The following is a 24350-nucleotide window of genomic DNA, read 5'->3' on the forward strand; positions in this document are numbered from 1 at the left end:
AGCATGCCACCTGGCTAATCGCCACCGCTTGAAGGCCTCTCTCTCCCTCTTGATATCTCATTTTTCCATCGCCCTGTTTTATAGACCAAGCACCACCGCCCTCCTTCCGTCGGAAGTTGCCACCACCCTCCTTCCGTCAGAAGCCGCCACCACCCTCCTTCCGTCAGAAGCCGCCACCGCCACGAGATCCATTGCTACCGTTGTCTGCCAGGGAGTCCCCTACCTTGCCGGGCGTCCTCCTTGGCTGAGGGAGCTGCCACCTTGGGTATCTAGGGGCGCTGCCCTTCCCTCCTTTCTCTTCTGTTCCCTGCCCATTCCTGGCCGAGTGACCGCAGCACCGTGTCGCAAGCCGTGCCACTGCTCCACAGGCCATGCCATTGCGAGCCGCCGGCCGGGCCACCCCCAAGCCATCGACCACTCCCGGCCTTCTCTTTTCTCTTCCTTCTCTTTCCCATTCCTCCTTGTTTCTAAGTTCATCGGGATGAAGAACTCTTTTGGACCCTGTTGGGCCGTGTCCATCGTGAGCCGAGTTCGGGCCCTGTTTACCATGTTGGGTCGTGTCCATTATGGGCCAAGTTCGGTCCATGTTCATCATGTTGGGTTGTGTCCATTGTGGGCCAAATTCGGGCCCTGTTCACCCGGTTGGGTCGTGTCCATTGTGGGCTTAGTTTGGGCCCTGTTCATTCTGTTGGGTCGTGTCCATAAGGGATTGTATTCACTTTGGACCTCTTCATCCTGTTGGGCCATGTCCATTGTAGGTCATATTCACCTTAGGTCTGTTCATCCATTGTGGGTCGTGTTTATTTTGAGGCCATTCTCTAGTAGTGTTGAAGTTTGATTTTTGAAATCATGTAAAAATTAATAATATTTTAATGATATTAAATAGGTGTACCCATACTATTTGTCTGAAATGTAATTTAAAGTGAGAAAATATAAATAACCTAATGCTTCAAAGTGTGTTCTCCAAGTTATTTGGTAAAATATTATTAGTTGATTAAATTTTGATATATATTTTGTACTTAGTTAAATAGGTCACGCATGTTAATAATTATTTTAAAATTATTTTATATGTTATAATATTTGAAAAATGTGATCTATGAAAAATTAATTTCAATACCGCACCACTAGTGATTAGAATAGTGGTATTTGGACACCGTTGCCACCGGTGGTTATTAATAATAGTTTTTGGCACTTTGTGCGACCCATGCCAGTAGGTTACATGGCCGTAGCCTATTGATGTTGGAATTTTGGTATCAGTTTTTATGAAAATGATAATAAATTTCAAAAAAAATTATGTTTCTTGATGATTTATTCCTCAATTAATATTTTGTTTTTTAATTAAATATTTGGCATGTTTTGACCCACATTAGGATATTATGGTGGGCTAGTGTAGCTCACTATCATATTTTTTTATTTTTTTAGATTTAGATGCATGATCTTATGGGACTGGGGAGTAGGTTAGATTTTCTAAAGATACTTTCAGTTAATGGTATTTTAGTCAGATTAATTAGAGTATTTAATTTGATTTATTTTATTAGTTAGCACATGTTGACATATGTTACATTGGAACTTTGTAAGATTGCTTTGAATAAATTATTCATTAAATAAAATTTTAAGATTTATTATTGCTTTGATATGATCTGTTGCTTTGCATGCGTGTATGGCCCGCCATACAGGTGTGCAACATTTATTGTGCTCCAGGTTCGAGGCTTGATAGTAGACAACCTTCCAATCCAATTTTGGGGTGCATGTGTTTTAACTGCCGCTTATCGTATTAACCGACTTCCTTCTCCTATGTTAGGTGGTAAATCTTCTCATGAAATGTTTTGGATAAAAAACCCTCTTACTGCCATTTACGTACCTTCGAATGCCTTTGTTTTGCTCATATCCAAGCCAAAGATAAATTTGGACCTCCCGCATATAAATGCATTTGTGTAGCATATCCCTGTAGTCAAAAAGACTACCGCGTGTATGACCTACTTGAGAGAAAAATATTAACTAGTAGGGATGTCATTTTTCATGAATCAGTTTTTCCATTTTCCCACACATCTCACATTTTTCGTTCTTCCCAATCACCAATTCTTTCTCACATTACTGATAATGGGTGATGAACCTATAGTCTCTACTCCTTCAATTTATCTTCCATCTTCATCTACTTAGCCTTTTTCCACTTCTGATCAATATTCCATCGAACCAGATGATCTCTCTAAAACATCTGTCGAACCACCTCTAGAATGCTCCACTAGGATTTGATGTCCTCCCAAGTAGCTGCAAGATTTTCAGTGCTCTCAAGTTTCATCCTTTTCTTTCCCATACCGAAACAACCTCGTGGCAGGTACTAAGTATCTAATCTAAAATTATCTTTTCTTTGATAAATTCTTTAGCTCTCACCATGCTTTTCTAGTTTCTATTTTCTCTTCTCAGGAACCCAAGTCCTTTTCCTCAGAAATGAAACATGCTCACGGGAGTGATGCTATGGCCGATGAAATTAAGGCCTTATAGTTTAATCACACTTGGACCGTGATGCCACTTCCACCAGGCAAATATGCTATTGGATGCAAATGGGTATTAAGATTAAATACAAGTCCAATGGTAGAATTGAATATTATAAAGCAAGACTTGTTGCTAAAGGCTACACTCAAGCTGACAACCTAGATTTTTATGAAACATTTGCTCCTATTACCAAATTGGTTATGGTTTGTTGTCTTATTGCCAAATTGGACTTTAATGCCAAATAAAGTCCAATAATGCCTTCCTCCATGGTGATTTAAATGAAGAAGTTTACATGCTGCTGCCACCAGATTTTTCTCGAAAGGGGGAGAAAAAAGAAAAGTTAGTCTATTGCCTCAATAAATCCTTATATGGTCTTAAACAAGCCTCCCGTAACTGGTTTTCCAAATTCTCCACTACACTACTTCAGGTTGGTTTCACTCAATCAGTTGCCGGTTATTCACTCTTTACCCAAAAATCCAAGGGCAACATTACCATTGTGCTTGTTTATGTTGATGATATACTCATTATTGGTAGTGATCCTTCTTCCATTGCTTCCACTAAATCTTTCCTCGAAGGTCAATTTCAAATTAAAGTTCTTGGCATACTGAAATACTTCCTGGGCATTGAAGTTGCAGGCTCCAGTAAAGGTATTTTTCTCTCTCAACAAAAATATACCTTAGATATTCTTGAAGATGTAGCTGTTCTAAGTACTAAACTAGTGCACACCCCGATGGAGCAAAAATTAAAAATATTACTTGATGTTGGTATGTCGTTTGATCTATCTCATAATCACTCATCCTTCTTAGTCAATTTATGCAAGCACCATGCCAACCCTATATGGATGTTGCTCTTCGAGTCTTAAGATACCTCAAATCATGCTCTCGCTTTGGAATTCTCATGCCTGCTTCGAACAACTTTCAACTCAGTGCTTATCGTGATGCTCATTAGGCGACTTGTTCCACTAACTGTTTTTTCACAGGTTATTGCAACTTTTTTGGTGATAGTCATATCTCATGGCACAAAAAAAAAATTAAGTACTGCGTCTCGCTCCACCGCTGAAGCTAAGTATAGATCATTGACCTCTACCACTTGTGAATTAGTCTGGCTCAAAACTCTAAACTCTAACTTGGCTATTCACCACCCTCAACCTATGTTTTTCAATTATGATAACCAAGCAACACCTCTTATAGTTGCCAACCTGTCTTTTATACATAGACAATACACTGAAGTAGATTGTCACGTCGCTCGGAAAAAACTACAAGCAGGCACAATTCAGACCAAGTTCCTTCGAAGTGACAACCAACATGCTGATATATTTTCTAAGGCATTGGGCCGTGATCATTTTTTTATCTGCTACTTAAGTTGGGTGTTAGAGATCTACACACATCAACTTGAGAGGCAGTATTACAATTGTCAGAATCATGCACAATCTCGCTTATTATAGTATGTACGATATTAAATATCATAGTTGCCACATATTGCATTCATAATCTTGGTATATTAACTCAGATCAATTTTCAAAATTTATGGGATCTAATTGTAATATTTAAATTTAGTATTTGTACCAAATCATAAAATTTTGCTATTATATTATACTATATCTGATCCTAGTATTATTCACATAATCATGAGATTTTATTACTGTACTCTACTATATTTGGGAGTTCAATTTATATATAAAGCACGCCAGTTCAAGAATAAAACAAGCAATTCGTATTTTATTTTCAATACAAATTTCTCAACTATAAAGATCCAAAATTTCTGCAAACATGTTAACTTTTGTTCTTATTCTTGATCTTTAATGCATTCGTATGGCTGCGGTTCGTTTGCCGCGTACGTTTGACGGTGACTTTACGTTGTTATTTGAGTGGGGTTTTGGACTTTTGGGGGGAGCAGGGCCGGCCCGAGCCTTAGGCGACTGAGGCGGTCGCCTAAGGCCCCGGGCCAAAGGAAGGCCCCGGGAGGCTGACCAAAAGGAAGCAAAGGCCCCATATAAACGGGATCAGGAGCTGGCTAAGAATCTTCTCCCCTCCATCGGTGGAGAGTTTCCTGGCCTGCAGAGGGGCAATTTGGAAGTTGGGGACAGTAGTTTTGTTTTGGGTTGGGGGGGGGGGGGAGAGAGAGAGAGAGAGAGGAGGGATTTGGTTGGCTTGATAGACGCCTGAAGCCACTCTTACCTTTCATCTCTTCTCTTTTTTGGTTTTGGTCTTGGTTTTCCTTCCCTCACACTACTCCTGATCCAGCTGGGCCATCCGGAAGAAAGATAGGGGGATTGGAGATGGACGTCTTGGAGGGTGGAGATTCTTTTAGTTTTCTCCTCTCGGTTTCTTCTCCCCTCTTGGGTGGTAGAGAGAGAAAAGGAGGGAGGGGGTTGAATGGCTGCTGTGCCGTGATGTTGCAGTTGCTGCTTGGGTACTCACTTGAAGGGGAGATGGTGGGATGGGATTTTTATTAATTTGATGGAGTGAATTTCCCATAATGACCCTACTTTCTCTTATTGAGAGATTTCTTTATGGACAAATTCTTTTCTTACCTTGACCATGAAGTGCCATGGGATGACCTTTTCCTATCCGGCTCTTGCTTGACATGGTAAACAGTATTTCCAAGTATTATCTCAGTTATTTAATCAGTTTCATGGCCCTTCATTTAGAATAATTACTTTTATGTGCTTCCATTCAAGAATTATATTAAATTGAAAAGGCTTCTTATCTATCTTTGTTAGATTCATGGTTAAAATAGTGTACTTGATAGCTATCTATTTTCATATATTTTTTTAAGTATTTTATATTTATTAAAAAAAATATTATTAAAAAAATTATTATTAAAAACAAAAGGCCTCATTTATTGGATTCGCCTTAGGCCCCAGAATGTATTGAGCCGCCCCTGGGGGGGAGCAATGGGGAGGTTAGACCAAATAGATCCTCTAGTTGCTTAGAGGGACCAGACTCATTCAGAGGAGGGACTAGTAAAGTTTGACTCCAGACTAAACAGGTTCACGCTTTTTTGGTGGGATAAAGTTATGTAAATGGTTTACCTGCAACCTTGAAACAAGGGAGTGGCTTGAACCTAGCTTAAAAATCTCCCACCACGGTTCTCTCCCTCTCATTAGCCCAGCCTTCCACCTCGCTTCCTTTCTATCTCACACGTCTTCAATCTGCAACAAAGTCCTGATAAAGCTAAGCTGGTTAAGTCAGGTTTGGAAGCATGTACAATTTGGCAGTTATGCCCTCACTTTATTCAAATTTATTCCCTAACCACACTGAACCTTTCTACAAACCTATCAAAAAAAACTTCTCTGATGCCTGTCATCTAACTAATATATATTTTTTTTCCAAAGAAAGAGAGTATTGTGCCACCAAGGTGGTAACCTAGTGGTATTGGGCGGGGATTCTAACCTCATGGTCCCAAGTTCGAGTCGCTGCGGCCACGATTAAAATGTGGCTCCGGCCACTGCTTTGACATGAGGTATAGGACCGCTCTTGGACTGCTAGTAGCCGGGATGGTGCCAGGTGTAACGTACTCATACTTGGGACTCGAGCCAGAGCCCAGAAGGGTAGCTGAGCCGGGCCCATGGATGGGGAAGGCATGAGTAAAACCGGTCGGGGTGCCCAACACACGGCCATTTCTGCCCACATCAAACATTCTCCTGGCGGGGCGGGGGCCCAGTGGGGGCTGCTACACGGGGGTGGGCTTGTCCCTTCCTCCTCCCTATCCCTTTTTGCTTTAGCAAAAAAAAAAAAAAAAGAGAAAGAGAGTATTCACTACAACAAAAGTTGGTTTTGCCGACTTACTTTTTCCGACGCTAGGGGAAAGCGTCGGTAAAGGTTGGCTCACAGCCAACCTTTCCCGACGCTTTGAAACAACGACGCTATAAAGCGTCGTTATAAGTTTAAGAAACAACGACGCTTATAAGCGTCGTTAGAAACCTTACACAACAACGAATGGGAGTTTTGGCGACTGTGTTTTCCCGACGCTAGGAAAGCGTCGGGAAGGTTTGGCCCAGCCCAACCTTTGCCGACGCTTTTAGTAAGCGTCGGTAAATCCAAAGAAACGACGATGCGTTGAAGCGTCGGTCAAAGATTTCGAATCTACGACGCTTAAAAGCGTCGTTAGGAAACATTAAACCGGCCCCGTCTTCTCCATTTTCCATCGGTCGAGGCCCTTTCTATCAGTCGATGCCCTAGCTCCATCGCCAGCTCCATCGCGATCCGTGGCTTCCCTGCTGCCGTCTTCCTCCTCCTTCTCTGAGGTAAGCCTCCTCCTTCTCCTCCTCCTCCTCCTCATCCTTCTCGTCCTCCTCCTCTTCTTTGTTTTCAGGGCTTGCAAACTGATCTCACCTCCATCCGTAGCCTCGATCGGCGATCGAAGATTCCGCTTCTCCGCCGCCGTCGACCTCGCCATCGTCTGAGGTAAGCCTCCTCCTCATCCTTCTCTTCCTCCTCCTCCTCCTCCTCCTGTTTGTTTTCTTCTTGTCTTTAACGCTCGCCCGGCCCCCTCTCCTCATCCTCTCTCGGTCAATGCCCTAGCTGCGCGCCGACATCAAACCTCCATCCCGAGCCCTAGCTACTCGGCGGTCGTCTGAGGTATATTGCTTCGAAAAAGAAGGTTTTATCAGAAGGCCTTGCAGGTGCTTGCTTCTTTCTTAACTAAGATTCTGATATGTACGATTTTAGATGTATTAAGTACATGATTACTCCATGGCATGAGAATTATCTATGGTTGTGCTTGCTGGTTATTCTGATTTAACTGTACATGTTATTGCATATTTCTTCAAGTGTATTTTGCTGCTATGTTTGGTATCAAAAAATATAAATTATCATATGATGCTTGTTTTCTCTTACAATTTTCTTTTGATGTGTTTGTGATTTTTTTTATTTTCAACTATACATAATTATAAGTGATAAAAAAATAACTTGCAGAAATAGGAAACCTGTATGCTGCTATTTTTTCTGGATCTCAGATGTGGGAACTTAAGAAATTTTTAAGAGAGGAAATTAGCGCTCTCGCATCTCTTATTCCTGTTCCATTGTTTGAACCTATGAGAGCAAATTTCATATGCTAATCCTTATAGACCTGGCTCCTGCCACTAACTATATGGTTGGATCTCTCTATTGCAACTATTCATGGAGATCAAACACCTTCCCTTATCAACATAACTATTATTTTTCCTCCTTTGAAATGTCTGCCCACCTTTGTCACCATTAGACCACCACGATTTGCTGGTGGCAGCACCTGTCTCTTTCTACTTTTTCCAGCTAGCATAATTCTTTTCCTCTTTCTCAAAAGCTTAATATATTTCTTTAACAACTGGATAAATTACTTGACTCTGTACTTTTGCCGTTAAATAAAATACATGATCTGCGTGAGTGGGTGTACTGAACAATCATCCATGGGTTAAATCTGAAGTGGTATCTTCCTAGGTCCTTCCTAATTTTTAGAGACGCACTTCCTATTTTAAATTTTTAGATTCAATTAAATATGACCTTTTGATAAACTTGTCTTGTTCTTTATCTTAGCAATAACTTACTTTATTCTATGCAATTTTCTTAGAGTTGCATTTCGTATTTTAAATTTTTAGATTCGATCCAATATGACCTGTTCATAAACTTATCTTGTCCTTTATTTTAGCAATAATTTACTAAATGAAATTAGCAGAAGAAAACCCAAGCCAAACATAGCATTTGCAGCTGACTGACTAACTATCTTGGAAGTCTAGTGAAGTACTTTAATTTAAGGTGGTTTGATTTGGCTTGTGCAATAAGTTTCATAGCAACCGAGTAATATTCTTGGATTGCTTGGAAGGTTAAGAATTAGCATAAAGAAAAAGATTATCAAATTAGATTTGAATGAGAATGGCATACTCCAAAAGGGTCATAAGTTTCAGCCTATGTGAACATATAAAGTCATTAGCCTGTAAACATAAAAAGGGTCATAAGTTTTATACTCAGTTTCGTGACTTTGTTTCGTGACTTCTAAATCTTTGAAGCTTTTGATGAGGTGAGAAGATCGGTCGGATCGATAGGTTTTCTTTATTCTCTCGCAGGTAATTCGTAAAATGACATATTTGTAAATGTTGCTGGTATCTGATGCTTTGTTACTTCCAACTGCAGCTGTTTCTATTGAAGCGAGGAGGGGAAGAGATATACGTAGGCCCGTTGGGGCGACATTCTTGTCATCTGATCGATTACTTTGAGGTAAGAAAATGGACAGCAGAAAGGTTGCATCGTTTTTGGTTTTCAGAGTTTTAGCTCCTGAAACATTTTATATTCGAGCGACGCGACGACGTCTGTAACTTTGCATTTATATTATCAGCAAATCGAAGGAGTGAGCAAGATACAAGACGGCTATAATCCTGCAACATGGATGCTGGAAGTAACAACACAATCACAAGAAGAAATATTGGGGGTTCGTTTCAGCGAGGTGTACAAGAATTCGGAATTGCATCAGTAAGTAGTCTGGCTGCTGTTCCAACGTACGGATTAATTTCTGATGGAGGTATTACCTAGAAACAATTGACTCTTTTACTCTATATTGTGTTGCAGGAGAAACAAAGCTTTGATCAAGGAACTGAGCATACCTCCTCCTGGCTCTAGCGATCTTCACTTCCCAACTCAGTACTCTCGACCATTCCTCACACAATGCTTGGCATGCCTGTGGAAACAACGACTGTCGTATTGGAGGAATCCTCCATATACTGTCGTATTGGAGGAATCCTCCATATACACTGGAGGAGAATACCTCTTGGACAAGGTGTGTTGCAGGTTGCTGAGAACCACAAACACAAAAGATGAGTACTTTAAAGCACCAGAGGAGCCCATCAATTTCTTGGACCATACAAATTAGGCCATATGACTTGGGAGCAGTAAACTTTCCAAAATTTAGCTCTTGGATCAATTGTTTTGAAACTATTGTAGTTTTTTTTTTTTTTTTACCTTGTGTAACTTCTGAATTTCTGTAATCAGAATGCCCCTCTCAATGCTCAAGGAGATGCTCGAATACCCAATACCACAAGCCATGCATGTTCTTCTGCCAGAAATGCTGCATGAAGTGCCTCTGCGTGCCCCCAGGCTTCTATGATACAATTGGGAACAATGTTCTCCATCTGCATGGTCTGCCCACCCAGGAGTACTGGTATTGGCTTGGTGTTGGTGTTTTATTGGCGTATTCTATCCTCTTCAACATTTTGTGCACCCTTGCCTTTGCATACCTTAACCGTATGTCTACTGATATGCCTACTTTTTATTCTATTGTGCTTTAGTTCCATTTTTTCACTTGATAGAATTTCTTACTTCCTTTTTTAATGTCATCAAAGCACTGGGAAAGGCACAGGCAGTGATCCCATCGGATTCTGCAGAAAAGAAGGACGAGGGTGTTTTAGGCACTAACTCTGAAATGGGATCTAAAGGTGACCTCCTGTTGGAGCAGATGCATCCTGTGGCTCGTGTTTATTTTGTAAATGTTCCTGGAAACTTTTTGCTTTCATTTTAAATAACTAGTGGAACTCCTGGTGATTGCACCAGTAAGCAACAGGCCCGAGTCATCTCAAATGAGAACTTCAGAAGGAAGTACCCCGAAGAGAGGAATGATCCTTTCCTTCCAACCAGTATCCATGACATTTCATAATGTCAATTACTTTGTTGACATGCCAAAGGTTGGTAGATGATAATTGTTTATTTTGCTTCATGTTAAGACATATTATGAAACTATTGGATCAATTGTTTTGAAACTATTGTAGTTTTTTTTTTTTTTTTTACCTTGTGTAACTTCTGAATTTCTGTAATCAGAATGCCCCTCTCAATGCTCAAGGAGATGCTCGAATACCCAATACCACAAGCCATGCATGTTCTTCTGCCAGAAATGCTGCATGAAGTGCCTCTGCGTGCCCCCAGGCTTCTATGGGAACAAAGGTGTCTGCCCCTGCAAGCAGCAGAAGGCTTCTATGAGAACAAAGGGTCCCGAGCAAGCAGCAGAGCTTGGTTGACTGGGCTCGCCCCAAGTTTAATGACAATATTGTAGAGATGATGATGCCGACCCTTGATACATATTGTAGATTGTGTACTTAGGAATTTGACTTGTATGTTTTTAGAATGTTTTTGAAGTACAATGTAATCAAATATGATAATATGAATGTAATCAAAGTTCTTGTTTGTGACTCATATTTTGTTATAAATGTGATTCAGTGTATTTGTTTATATTGTTTTGTAAGAATTTAATGTACACAGAGTATTTAAAAATTACTTTTACAAAAATTTTTTTTTTAAAAAAAAATTTAATGCCGACGCTTATAAGCGTCAGGAAATGCAACAAGAATGTAAACCTAATGACAGGCCTTTAACGACGCTTTTAAGCGTCGGCATATGTAAGTAGTAACCAATCGTTCTCGCCGACGCTTATAAGCGTCGGAGTATGATAGAATAAACGACGCATAAAAGCGTCGGGAAAAGCAAGCCTTTAACGACGCTTTTAAGCGTCGGCCTAAATCCGTATTAACCAACCCTTCTCTCCGGAGTCTGATAGAAGAAACGACGCTTAAAAGCGTCGGAAAAACGAAACGACGCTTATAAACGTTGGAGTATGGTAAACGTAACGACGCTTAAAAGCGTCGGCATAGACCAACGACGCTTTTTTGACGCGTCGGGTTACACCCGACCCACGCCCACCTGCCCGATGTCTGACCCACGCTTTGTGAAGCGTGGGCTGCGAATTCGCCGACGCTTATAAGCGTCGGTAGAGACAAAAAAAAGCGCCGGGAGTTCTACCTTCTTTTGTAGTGATTGTTGCAGAAATTATGATGAAAAAACTAGACAGACGGCCATTTCTGCCCACATCGAACATTCTCCTGGCGGGGCGGGGGCCCAGTGGGGGCTACTACGCGGGGGTGGGCTTGTCCCTTCCTCCCCCCTACCCCTTTTTGCTTTAGCAAAAAAAAAAAAAAAAAAAAAAAAAGAGAAAGAGAGTATTGTTGCAGAAATTATGATGAAAAAACTAGCATAAGGTGTTTCGCACCTCAGAGATTTCTCTTCACATACAATAACTTTTTTCTACAAAAAGTTAGCAGCAAGTTCAAAAAAAAATCATGGCCCACAAGTTCCCACTTACTTAGAATAAACGAAAGTTCTAAAAAAAAAATCATGGCCCACAAGTTCCCACTTACTTAGAATAAACGAAAGTTCTTTTCTTCTTCCCTGGATGGAGAACATTGAGTTAGAAAGTTTCATACGCGACAAGAAGGAATTGCAGTGGCAGCCATTGCCAATTTGATTGAGCTGGCCTGGGAAGAGTCGGAGTGGAAACTTCAAAATTTCCACTTGCCAGCTTTGAACAGTTTCTCATTGATAGGAATGTGGCCAAAGTCTGGGGTGTAACAATCAACTCGAAAAGACGTCCAATTTGAAAAATCGACGGATTACCGTCAGAGTTAGCCATGCTTTTTAGCTCCGTGCATGTATTCTACAATCTAGGGCCTCGTGTTCTTGACCGTAACGAAAGAGGTTCAATGACATGACAAGAGACTCGGCAATCCGGTAAGCAGCAATTATAGTGTAGGACCAAGTGATGAAACAAAAGAAAGCTTTGAAGTCCCCATTGAGTAACTTTCTCGCTGAAGCCATTGTTGACTTTGTTGCGCTTAGAATTGGCGACGTGCACTTCAATAAACATACTTGTCTGCTTTTTTATTCAATGTATTTGGAAAGTAGGAGATTGATAGCTACTTGAGCTGATTTTGAACCTAGACTAATGTAACCCACGAACCATGGTTCAAGGTGTATGAGCAAGAGTTTAGACCAAATAGATCCTCTAGTTGCTTAAAAGAACCATACAGTCGCTAAGAGTTTAGAACTTTGGAGGTCCAAGATCCTCTTTTTTTTTTTTTTTGGTTACGTCGGTAGTTTACACACACACACACACACGTAGTGTGAGCCCAACCCAAAAAGTCAGATACTATAATAGAAAAAAAGGAAGACAAAACAGAGTCGTGGGTCTCCCAGATAAAATCTCCAAAGTGGTGAGCTGCATGAGATGCCACCCAATCTGCAGCGCTGTTGGCCTCTCTGAACCATGGATAGCCTAGAAGGCTATGTATTTGCCTAAGAGTTGGCGAATGTCGTGAATCAGCCGCATCTCCCTGACGTCACCCCTGAGGCCCATGATCCCCTCAATCATCGTAGCAGAGTCTCCCTCAAGTAGGATGCGATCTGCCCCCAACACCCGTCTGGTGTAGGAGACCCCTCCAATGCAGCTCTGACCTCAGCGCCAGTGACGAACTGATCAAAGATACGTCGACCTCCGGCAACTACTAGTCTAGCCTGCTGATCCTTGATGACGAAATCGAAGTGCTTAAGGTCTGAAATCCTACAATATCATCCTCGATGATTATCATATCATCAACATAGAATAAAATGATAATGGTGCCTTTGTTAGACTTGCGAATAAAAAAGAGCTAAGTCATAAGGGCTGAAAGAGGATGCCCCATGCCCAAGGTGGTAGCCCAATTGGAACGGGGCGTTTGCTTCCAACCAAGTAGTTCCAGATTCAAAACGCGCAGGCGTCGATCAAATTCAGGGACCGGATGCCCCACGCCTGGACACGGGGTCTGGAAGTGCTACTGGTCGGCTAGTAGCCTGGGTGGTGCCAAGTGTGACGTACTCACATGGAGGGTCGGGTCGGATAACCGAGCCGGCCCACGGGTGGGGAGGGTATGAGTAAAATAGGTCGGGGTGCCCAACACACGACTCGATCTACCCGTATCGAACATTCTCCTGGTGGGGTGGGGGCCCAGTGGTCGGGCCTGCTACGCGGAGGTGGGCTTGTCCCTTCCTCCCCCCTTTCTCTTCTTTTAAAGCAAAAAAAAAAAAAAAAAATCCAAAATTACCAATAGTGGCACTAAACTTGGCAAACTAAGCTCGAGGTGCCTGCTTGAGGCCATATAGAGCTTGTCGAAATTATAGACTTTCTAAGATGGATGATTATAGCCAGGAGGAGGTTGCATATAAACTTCCTCTTGAAGATCCCCATTGAGAAAGGGCGGGCGTCCTCCCTGCCGATCACCACCATCTTGAAGCCTAGTGCCACCCCCATCGGGGCATCGCCCAAGCTGGTCGCCTCCCATGCCTGGGGCTCCTTCATGACGCTCTCTCCGAAACACGTGGAGCTTCTGGAGCACGCTGCCGGCCGCCACCTCCACCGCCGCCCTCGGTGGCGTAGCTGGAATTCCGCAGGCCCCCCAGGATCGTCGGCGAAAGGTTCCAGCTCCGAAAGCTCCACCAGTCGCCTTTTGGTGTGCCGCGGCCTCGCCTAGCATGGCTAGCATGGAGGGCACCGATGCCAGGCAAGCCAGCCCTCGATCCGCCGGCCTACAGCCTATCCTCCGCTTGGACAAGCTTCTAGCCCGTTTCAATGGGCCGGGCTCGCATCCCGCGCACGCTGGCCCTGGGTCTGCCCTGCGCAATTGGGCTTGGCCCTAGCCCTAGTCCAGCTGATGGAGGACAACTGCAGGGAGAATAGAGAAAGAAGAGAAAGAAGAAAAGAGGAGGAGAAGGGAGAAAAAGAGAAGAGGAGAAAGGAGGAGAAAGAGAGGCCAATTTTATTCAATTCTTCAATATCTTAATTCACGAGAGGGATGGTCTTTATATAGGCCTTACATCAGATCAATCAATTAACTACATACCAAATTTGGACCCTTACATCAACTCAATCAATTGACTAAGTCAATTGATTGATTACATACAAAAATCGATCCAATCACTCGACCTAATTACATAACTTAACATGAAGAAGGATCGGGGTTAGAACTAGTCTGAAGCTTGTCAAAAGGCTTTTGATGGTTTGAAGATGGCGATGGTGATTGAGCCGGTGCTGAAATCTACCGGCCAGGCCGAAGAGAACCTCGTGGTTCGGGTGAAGAAACCAAGGCCTTCGATTTATTCAATTGATTGATTGCATACAAAAATCGATCCAATCACTCGACCTAATTATATGACTTAACAGCTAACTCAATTGACTTGTTTAATAACAAAACAACTGACCAAATTGACTTGATTAAAAGTAAATGACCAAATTGACTAGATCAAATAAAAGCAAAATGTAGAAAATAAAATGAAGCAGACTCAATTGGACTAGTCCGGGGCCCGACTCAGGCTGGTAGCTCAAGATCATCTTCCAACTATAATGATGTCAATCCTTAGTGCGAACGCGGGCGAGTGCCTCTGATGGCACGATCATCTGAATAAATGGCTCTGATGTCTCCATCACCAGCGACACCGCAGCTCGATTCGTCGCGTGGCGATCTTCTTCAGCTTCTGCCAAGCCTCGGAATCCGACAGTGACTCGGGCGCACTCGGCCCTTCCTTGGCCGGACCTGGCCCCGAGTGCAAGGAGCCCAACCCCCGAGTCGACTTAGAGGGGGCCTCGATCGTCTTCCTCGCTTCGCCTCTGGCGACGCAGCTCCGCTGCTAGCATTCTCGGATGGTGGCCATCCACGGGCCGAAGACCGTCCAGGCCCCCTCCACTGGGGCGCCCTCCTTCATCTCTCCCGATGGTGCATCCGAGCCCTCGGCTGCCTTCGGGTCCGCTCCCTTCCTCGGCTCCGACCCCGAGCTATGAACCCAACAATCACCGGACTAGTGGCCGATGCAGGCACACTAGTAGCAGAGAACCGGCAAGTCTCCATAAATGAAGGTCTGCCAGAACCTTGTCTTCCCTCTTTGGATGAGGTTCCAGGTACCAAGGGTTGAAGGGAGTCGATCTCGACATTCACCCTTACATACTCAATCCATCCTTTCAAAAAGCTACCCATTCCCTGAGCCCATAAGTAGTAATTAGAACCATCTAGAAAAATTGAAATAGGCGAGAAGTATCAAATTTATCGGTAGGCATTGCTATCATGGAAGGTGCTGACATGGTGTCTAGACTGGATGAGATGTGTCTGAGGCTGGAGATCTGTTGACCATATCAAGTCAGATCTAGGGCCTTTTGATGGCTCTTGAAGCGGAGGTGCTAGCAGCTACGTCGATCAGATGAATGATTCTGGTGAAATGACGTGGTGATTCTCGTCGGTGGAGTAGATGTGTGCAATGACAATAGTGATGGCGCGTGCATTGTCGGATGGAAAAGTAGCAGAAGTCTCCGCGGCTGGAGGGGGCACAGACGGTTGGAGAGATGGATCTGAGAGAGGCTTCTTCACAAGCTAGATAAGTATCCTGAGAGAGATCAATCTTAGAGAGATCGATTGTCAGATTTGTCTTTCATCGCGGATGCTGGCTTGGGAGGGATCAGATGAAGGTAAAAGATAATTATTGATAGACGGACGACATGTCTTCAGGAGATGGCTCGATACGATGTTAGAAGAAAGAAACAAAAGAGAGAGAGAGAGAGAGAGGGAAAGAAAATTATTTTTTTATCATATCATATTCGGTATAGTTTAAGGGTTATATATACTAGTGTACTAACTCTATAAAAAAAATAATACAGACTCATACATAATCATGTTAACAAAGAAAAAATATTATAGGCTGATATGGATTGTTACATAATCCTATAGGGTTACTAAATATTTTGCCCATAACAATATCTACTTAAAAGCCTTGGTTCTTATCTAAGAACCAAAGCCACACCTATCTTAATCTCATACTCTAGCAAGAGCATGGTAACAAAAAAAAAATAGAAGCTAATAGAGGATCATACTAATTAAAAAAAATATTATGGGCTGATATAGGTTGCTATGTGATCCCTAAAATCACTCTAAAAGAGAAAAATATGCCTTCAACATGCTGTAGCACATATGTCATATTAGCATTGCATAGAGAAAAAAAAAAAAAAAAAAAAACAGAACCTATGCTGGTGTAGTGGATGAAGTGCTACATGCTGCTAAACTGAACTAAAATACTCTTAATATAGTGCTAATCCATGTCAATTCGGTGCTATGACAAAAATACATCAGCAAACACATTCATGTGCACTTGGTACCTCAACAGCAAGTGCAAACCTATTTGTAGGAATCAGGCCAATTGGGCCAAACCTGCACCAAAGTCGGCAGGCCCAGTCGGGCTTTAATTCAAAATTCAAAAAAAAAGGAAATCGGAACAGGGAACTGCGATTGATCCCCTGCCCGAGCGGCCCGAACGGCCCCCGTTGAGGCGCATTCCAGGGAGCTGCAGCCGATGCAAAACCCCTGGGGCCGGTACTAACGGCTGGTGGCCGTTTGGGGTAGTTGCAACTAGCGAATGGCCGACCGGTGCCACCGTTCGTCCAGACTAATCCTCTCTCTTTGGGGGTTATAAAAACCCCGATTCCACTCCACCCGATCCTTCGCTCGCTGTTCCTCTCCTTCCTCCTCATCCTCCGGTGGCCGGCGTGCTGCCTCGGTCGATTGTCGCCCCCCAAAACCCCCTAATTGCCAGCCTCCCTTGTTACAAGTGCTTTTTTTCTCTCTTCTAGCTGGGAACCACCAGAAAACGCCTCCACCAACCATCAGTCGCCATCCGCATCCCTCGCTAGTGAGTCCCCATCTTCTGTCGAACCTCCCTCAAGCTTTAGGGAAGGCCACCAAGGCAACTAACTCTGACCCTCTTCCTTACTTCCTCCTTTTTGGCTGAGCACGACTATCACTGCTCGCTCGTCGCTGTAGCCACTGCCTCCAGCTACACCCACCGAAACTCAACCACGGAAGCCATCATGAACCACCCTCTCATCTTTCCCCTGATTACTAAGAAAAGAAGGAAGAAGAAGAAAGAAAGTGTTGGGAACCCGCCCATGCCGCTGATATTTCAAAAATTTTTCAGATGGCAGCGGAATCGGCATGCGCGGGATCGACGTTCATCGCATGAACGCTTGTTTCGAGACCTTTCGTAATTAGGTAAGAATTAAAACTTTTAGAACTAATAGGAAGATCAAATCTTCACCTTGCGCGGGTAGATGATCACCGCGAATCTGAATTCGTGGTTTTAGGAAGAGGGTTCGCTTGAAGCCGTTCAAACGTCCGGCCTCTACGGGTATCCACACGAAGCAGGATCCGATCCAAGCTCTCTATCTCACCGGGGTGCTAGCTCCCTTGCAGAGATAGCTTTTGATGGCTGATCTCCTCTCTTTCAATCAACTCTTGATTGCACTTGAGAGGAGGAAGAAGAAGGATGAAGAAGAGGAAGAAGATCACAGCCTTTCGCAGCCTTCTTCTTTGTCTTGCGTTGGAACAAGGAGGGAGGAGGAAGGGACCCGTCAAGCACCTTCTTTTCTTTTCCTTGCTGTCGGCTGAAACAAGGGAGGGAGAGGGTGGCCACGGCACCAAGGGAAGAGAGGAATCCAATACCTAGGGCGCCGGCCCCTAGTCCTCTTCTTAAAGGGATTGGAGCTCCTAACATTTAGGAGTTCCATGACAACTTACCTAAGAAGGGGCGCCGGCCCTAGGTCCTCATGTCGCCCTAGCCAAGTGGAGAGGGGCTGATGTCCCTCTTACTTGGTTAACCTAATCCTCTTCCAAAGAGGATTAGGTGCCTCTCTCATGGTTTAATCTATGCTAGTCCTAATCCAATTAGGACTTGGATGAATCATGACTCAATTGAACTCTTCAATCCTAATCCAATTAGGAGTCATGTTGATTCATTAGATTATTAATTAATTTAGACTTGAGGAATCCTAATCTAATTAGGATTTGTTTAATTTTAGTCCTAATCCAATTAGGACTCTATTTGAATCCAAAGTCCTAATCCAATTAGGATTTCTAGGAATCCTACTCCAAGTAGGAATCCAATTTTGATTCAAAACTCCTAATCTCATTAGGATTGAGGAATCCTATTCCAAATAGGAATCCCAGTCCTACTCCAACTAGGATTCCCAGTCCTAATCCAATTAGGACTCTAGGAATCCTACCCGAAGTAGGACTCTTGTTTCAAGTCCAATTAATTAATTCCCTTTGTTCCTTTTTCAACTTCTTATCAATCAAATTGATTTCTTGTGATTCCTAATCACGATTTCAACCATCGGATCGGTCAATACTTCTAGTGTGTGTGACCCCATAGGTTCTATTCTGACTGGTAGTGAGATATATTGTGATCTCTATCACTATATCATTGAAAACTCCTTTCAATGGGTTGGAACGATTCCAACTCAACTCATTAGGGTTTATCGATCATCAAGATAATCCCTATGAGTCCCACCATCCACCAGTGACACCTAGCAGCATGTAGTGGCTACCCAGCAGAATGGAATGATGAACCTCTAGGTGCAGTTAACATGTGATACAGTCCTACTATCGTGGATCCCTACAGGACGGAGGTCATGGAGAACTCGTCAAACCCCATCGTCTGTCATATGTCAAGATTTATTCGACTCGAGTTCGATAGTGAGAAACTCTTTCTCCACTGTGCATACTGCCCCGGCCGAGGTCTTACGAACTCAGTCTTATAAATCACATAGGATCTCTCCTTATCTATCAAGGTCGATAGATTCCATATAGGTGCATACCCTACTCCTACAGTGAACTTACTGCAGCCAATCTACACTGCATGGACCCATATGGCTAGGGACCATGTATGTGTGCAGTCAAACTACAATAACCCCACTGTGAGCAGCCGAAGCACCGCAGGTCAAAGGACCAGTCACACTACTGCAACATCAAGCAAGTCACTGACGAGTGGATAGACATCCAAGTGACTTCTTGTATTGGTCACGCTCAGTACCCTTGTTCTCTAACAAGCACCTGCACTATCACTTCAGTGTCCCTACACTGTGGACTCAAGTCTCGTCCATCCAGAAGGAGAGTGATCTGTGCACTGATCGGATCGATCACCGTCCTCGGGATGATCCTTTGATCAGGAGCATTTAGATATTAATCACCAATGATACATGGCTCAAATTCTCAACTCTTGAGAATATGTATCATCATCTTATTAATTTCTTGGACGATTCATAGACACATAAACAATATGAATGAAAAGATGCCTTTTATTTATTCAATAATAAATAGTCAAGTACAAAATTATGTCCCTAGAATCAACAATGTGTCAGCCAAATTGGCTTCTAGGGCATACATCTAACAATCTCCCACTTGCACTAAAGCCAATTGGTCATATATCTTAGGCCCATCTTCTCAAGGTGGGCTTCAGTCTTTTGCTGACTCAGCTGCTTAGTGAAAGGGTCTGCCACGTTATCCGCGGAGTCTACTCTCTGCACCTCTACATATTTCTTCTCCACATAGTCGCGTATGAGGTGAAAGCGCCGCTCTATATGCTTAGACTTCTGATGAGACCTTGGCTCCTTAGCAAGGGCTATGGCGCCATTGTTATCGCAGTAGAGTGTTATGGCATCTGATGTCATCACATCCAGCTCTGCAATGAATTTCTTGAACCAGAAGCCTTCCTTAGCAGCTTCAGAGGCGGCGATGTATTCGGCTTCCATAGTAGAATCAGCAATGATCGGTTGTTTAGAACTCTTCCAATTCACCGTACCACCATTGCACAAGAACACGTATCCAGATGTTGACTTCCTGTCATCGACATCAGTCATGAAGTCTGAATCTGTGTACCCTTCTACCTTTAACTCTGATGATCCTCCAAAAACCAAGAATAAATCTTTAGTTCTTCTCAAGTACTTAAGAATATTCTTCACAGCTGTCCAGTGTTCTTCACCTGGATTCGACTGATATCTGCTTGTGACACTCACAGCAAGAGCTATATCAGGTCGTGTACATAGCATGGCATACATGAGGCTTCCTATTGCTGATGCATAAGGAATCTTGCTCATGCGTTGAATCTCCTCAGATGTGTTGGGGCACATCTTCTTGGAGAGATGAATTCCATGCCTTAGGGGTAAGAGACCCCTCTTGGAGTTTTCCATGCTGAACCTCTTCAGCACCTCCTCTATGTACATCTTCTGTGAAAGGCCAAGCATCCTTTTAGATCTATCTCTATAGACCTTTATTCCCAAAATATAGGATGCTTCCCCAAGGTCTTTCATGGAGAATTCTTTTGACAACCAGACCTTGACCGAGGTTAACATGGGAATATCATTCCCAATCAGGAGAATGTCATCTACGTACAGTACGAGAAAAATGACAGCACTCCCACTAACCTTTTTATAAACACATGGTTCCTCTTCGTTTTTGATGAAATCAAACGTTTTGATTGCATCATCGAAACGAGTGTTCCAACTCCGAGAGGCTTGCTTTAGTCCATAGATGGACCTTTGCAGCTTGCAGACCTTGTGATCTCCATCACTGGAAGTGAAACCCAAAGGCTGTTCCATATAGATATCTTCATCAAGATATCCATTCAGGAAAGCAGTTTTCACATCCATCTGCCAGATTTCATAGTCATGAAATGCTGCAATGGCAAGCAATGTCCGGATGGATTTTAGCATGGCTACAGGTGAAAAGGTCTCCTGATAGTCAATACCTTCGCGCTGACTATACCCTTTCGCCACAAGCCTTGCCTTATAGGTCTCTACCTCTCCATCCGAACCTATTTTCCTTTTGTAGATCCATTTGCATCCAATAGGTACAATACCTTCTGGTGGATCTACTAAGGTCCAGACTTGGTTGGAATGCATGGAGTCTATCTCTGACTTCATAGCTTTCAGCCATTTCTCGGAATCGATATCAGATATCGCCTCGTTGTAGGTTTTGGGATCCTGTATGTGATCCCTATCTCCCACTAGGAACATTTCCTCGGTATCCTCTTCTAGTATACCTAAGTATCTATCGGGAGGATGGGAGACCCTACTAGATCTACGAGGTGGTTGAGGGACATCGTGTACTGGCTTTGTATGAATGGGTTCTATAGGATCCATGACTCGTTGCTTTTCAGAGACTTTCTCTTCAAGCTCAATTTTCCTCCCACTGCCTCTATCAAGGATAAACTGATTTTCCAAGAAGATGGCATGACGGCTCACAAACACATTGTGATCCTCTGAGACGTAAAAATTGTATCCTAATGACTCTTTAGGATATCCTATAAAACGAGCACTTATGGTCCTAGCCTCTAACTTGTCCGCCTGTAGTCGCTTGACGTGGGCCGGACACCCCCAAATCTTGAGATGACCCAGACTTGGTTTCTTACCATGCCATATCTCATACGGTGTGGTAGGAACGGATTTAGAGGGAACTCTATTCAATAAATAAATCGCTGTGAGTAAGGCATCTCCCCAAAGGAACATAGGTAAATCAGTGAAGCTCATCATGGACCTGACCATATCCAATAGGGTCCGATTTCTCCTCTCTGACACCCCGTTGAGTTGAGGTGTACCCGGAGGTGTCCATTGTGAGACTATGCCGTTTTCTTTGAGATAGTCTCGGAATTCCCCACTAAGGTATTCTCCTCCCCGATCTGATCGAAGAGCCTTAAGAGGTTTTCCAGTTTGTTTTTCTACTTCATTCTTGAACTCTTTGAACTTTTCAAAGGATTCAGACTTGTGTCTCATAAGATACACATACCCATACCGTGAATAATCATCGGTAAAGGTAATGAAGTAAGAATAACGTCCCCTGGCTAGCACATCGAATGGGCCACATACATCTGTATGTACTAGGGTAAGTATTTCAGTGGTCCTCTCCCCATGTCCTACAAAGGGTAGTCTAGCCATCTTTCCTTGAAGACAGGACTCGCAAACTGGATATGACTCGGAAGTCAATGAACCTAAAAGCCCATCTTTATCCATTTTGTTCATTCTATCTTCTCCAATATGGCCAAGTCTGAGGTGCCACAAATATTTTTGGTTTATCTCATCTCTGGATCTTTTGGATCCTTTGGCACTCACATCTTGCTCGGTAACATTCACAGATACATCCATATGTAAATGGTAGAGACTGTCAATCATAAAACCACGTGCGACTATTTTATTTCTTAAATAAATAGAACAGCAGTCTTTGTCAAATGTAAAAACATGACCTTCCTGTGCTAGACATGAAACAGAAATCAAATTTCTGCTAGCAACAGGTACATAATAACAGGCTCTAAGTATTAAACTAAATCCAGACGGTAGTCGCAGATGGTAGGTGCCCACAGCCACAGCAGCAACTTTTGCCCCGTTGCCAATCCGAAGGGTTACCGCACCTTCCGCCAGCCTTCTACTTTCCTTTAGACCCTGCATGGTAGTGCACAAATGAGCACTAGAACCAGAATCTATAACCCAACTAGAAGTAGAAGAAACCGTTAGATTAGTTTCAATAATGAGCAAGTCTATACCTTCTGAAGGTGTGTCACCTTTCTTGTTCTTTAGGCTCTCGAGGTATGAAGGACAGTTTCTCTTCCAGTGGCCTTCGACATTGCAGTGGAAACATTTTCCTTTGTCGTTAGCCTTTTTCTTTTGAACTTCCTTCTTTGGCTTCTTGTCTTTCTTCTGCTTCTTTGCAGGCTTCTTTTTCTTCCAAGTAGACTTTCTCTTGGAACCAGAAGTCAACTCAGCAGCGAGGACATTGCCCCTTGAACCTTTCAAGGCTCCCTCAGCAGTTACCAACATGTTGATTAGTTCAGTCTTAGTGCATTCAATCTTATTCATGTGGTAGTTTACTATAAACTGACCAAATGAATCAGGAAGTGACTGTAGGATCAAATCCACTTGCAATTCCTTGTGCATGTCCATACCGAGCTTCTCAAGCTCCTCTAGGTCCTTAATCATGGTCAGACCGTGATCATGGACAGACTGCCCTTCGCGCATCTTCGCTTTGAAAAGCCTCTTGGACACTTCAAAACGAGCTGTGCGACTCTGCTCACCATACAACTCTTGTAGGTGTGCCAGTATGTCCCTAGCAGTCTTTATATTTTCATGCTGGCATTGGAGTTCATTAGACATAGATGCCATCATATAGCATTTTACTCTAATGTCATCGTCCAACCACTTTTTATGCATCTCACGCTGAACATCAGTGGGACGTGCTGGTAATGTGGGGATATCTGAATCGAGTATATAGCCTATCTTCTCACAGTCCAAAACTATTTTGAGATTTCTAAGCCAGTCCTTGTAATTGGTTCCGGTCAGTCGGTTGGTCTCAAGAATACGGGTCAAAGGGTTTGAAGCCGACATTGTATCTGCAGAGAGTAAAGATTCTAGTTAGACTCTTGTACTTGATCCTAATCTGTCCTAAGGTCTTTTAGAACAAATATGACTCCCACTATTTTCTCGAATTCCTCACACTCCCCTGGTAGGAAAACGGAAATCCCACACGACTAGGGTTTCTAGTGGGTACTGCGGTCCCACCAATTCACATGCCACCTCACCTAACAGTTATTGGTGACACATAGATGGATGAGTGTACAACTCTTGTACAATGCTTCTCAAGCATGTTGCAGTGCAACTTGGTCTCTAAGCCATGAAGACCTCACCTAACAGTTATTGGTCCCATTTCTTAGTTAAGTCAGACCCACCGTATAACCGTAGGAATAAAGTCGTCATTGGGTCCTCACCTAACAGTTATTGGTGCCCAACCCCACCTTTACCCTACAACATCTCATGTCTATAGAGAGGTCCAGCCCCCCAATGCAACTTGACCACTGTATCCAGCCGAGACAAGTCAACATCAGAAAGGCCTTAGCAGCTCTACTACAGTGGAAGACCTATTGACTTAATATTGGTTAATCAGGTCTTAGTGTTTGCAACTTGAGCCTTTCATAAGAGGTAATCGAACAATTGGCCAGGTAAGCAGGTGGGAGGCTCCCCTTACTCAGAGAGTAAGGTCCTAATTAAGTAACCACCTTTCATGCTTTCCTAGACACCAATTAGATCAATTAATCTAATATGACTTGCTCATGTCGGTTCACTCTCGACTTGATTGAGGAGGTTTTAATTTAGGTCTCAATTGGGTTTGCTACATCACATGTAGACCTATCTACCCGACTCTCATTCACATCACATGCAAACGGCGCATTGCA

General features: G+C 43.2%; 1 protein-coding gene and 1 long non-coding RNA gene across 2 annotated transcripts; both read left to right on the forward strand.

The window, feature by feature from the left end:
- Window positions 1-8549: 8549 nt before the first annotated feature.
- LOC120113152 (ABC transporter G family member 39-like) lies at window positions 8550-9560 on the forward strand. Its single transcript, XM_039133972.1, has 3 exons — window positions 8550-8687; window positions 8806-8939; window positions 9036-9560. The coding sequence occupies exons 1-3, from the start codon at window positions 8580-8582 to the stop codon at window positions 9334-9336; spliced, it is 543 nt and encodes a 180-aa protein (XP_038989900.1). The 5' UTR covers window positions 8550-8579; the 3' UTR covers window positions 9337-9560.
- Window positions 9561-9571: 11 nt separating this feature from the next.
- On the forward strand, window positions 9572-10138 carry LOC120113153. Its single transcript, XR_005514976.1, has 3 exons — window positions 9572-9707; window positions 9806-9898; window positions 10014-10138. It is a non-coding gene; the product is annotated as an uncharacterized LOC120113153 (long non-coding RNA).
- Window positions 10139-24350: the final 14212 nt, after the last annotated feature.

This window comes from Phoenix dactylifera, chromosome 14, assembly GCF_009389715.1.
Source record: "Phoenix dactylifera cultivar Barhee BC4 chromosome 14, palm_55x_up_171113_PBpolish2nd_filt_p, whole genome shotgun sequence".
Taxonomy (NCBI): domain Eukaryota; kingdom Viridiplantae; phylum Streptophyta; class Magnoliopsida; order Arecales; family Arecaceae; genus Phoenix; species Phoenix dactylifera.

Coding starts and splice junctions, on each gene's coding strand:
- LOC120113152 (XM_039133972.1), top strand. CDS start 8,580: ATGCTTTGTTACTTCCAACTGCAGCTGTTTCTATTGAAGCGAGGAGGG. Junction 8,688..8,805: donor ATCTGATCGATTACTTTGAG/GTAAGAAAATGG, acceptor TTATATTATCAG/CAAATCGAAGGAGTGAGCAA. Junction 8,940..9,035: donor AAGAATTCGGAATTGCATCA/GTAAGTAGTCTG, acceptor ATTGTGTTGCAG/GAGAAACAAAGCTTTGATCA.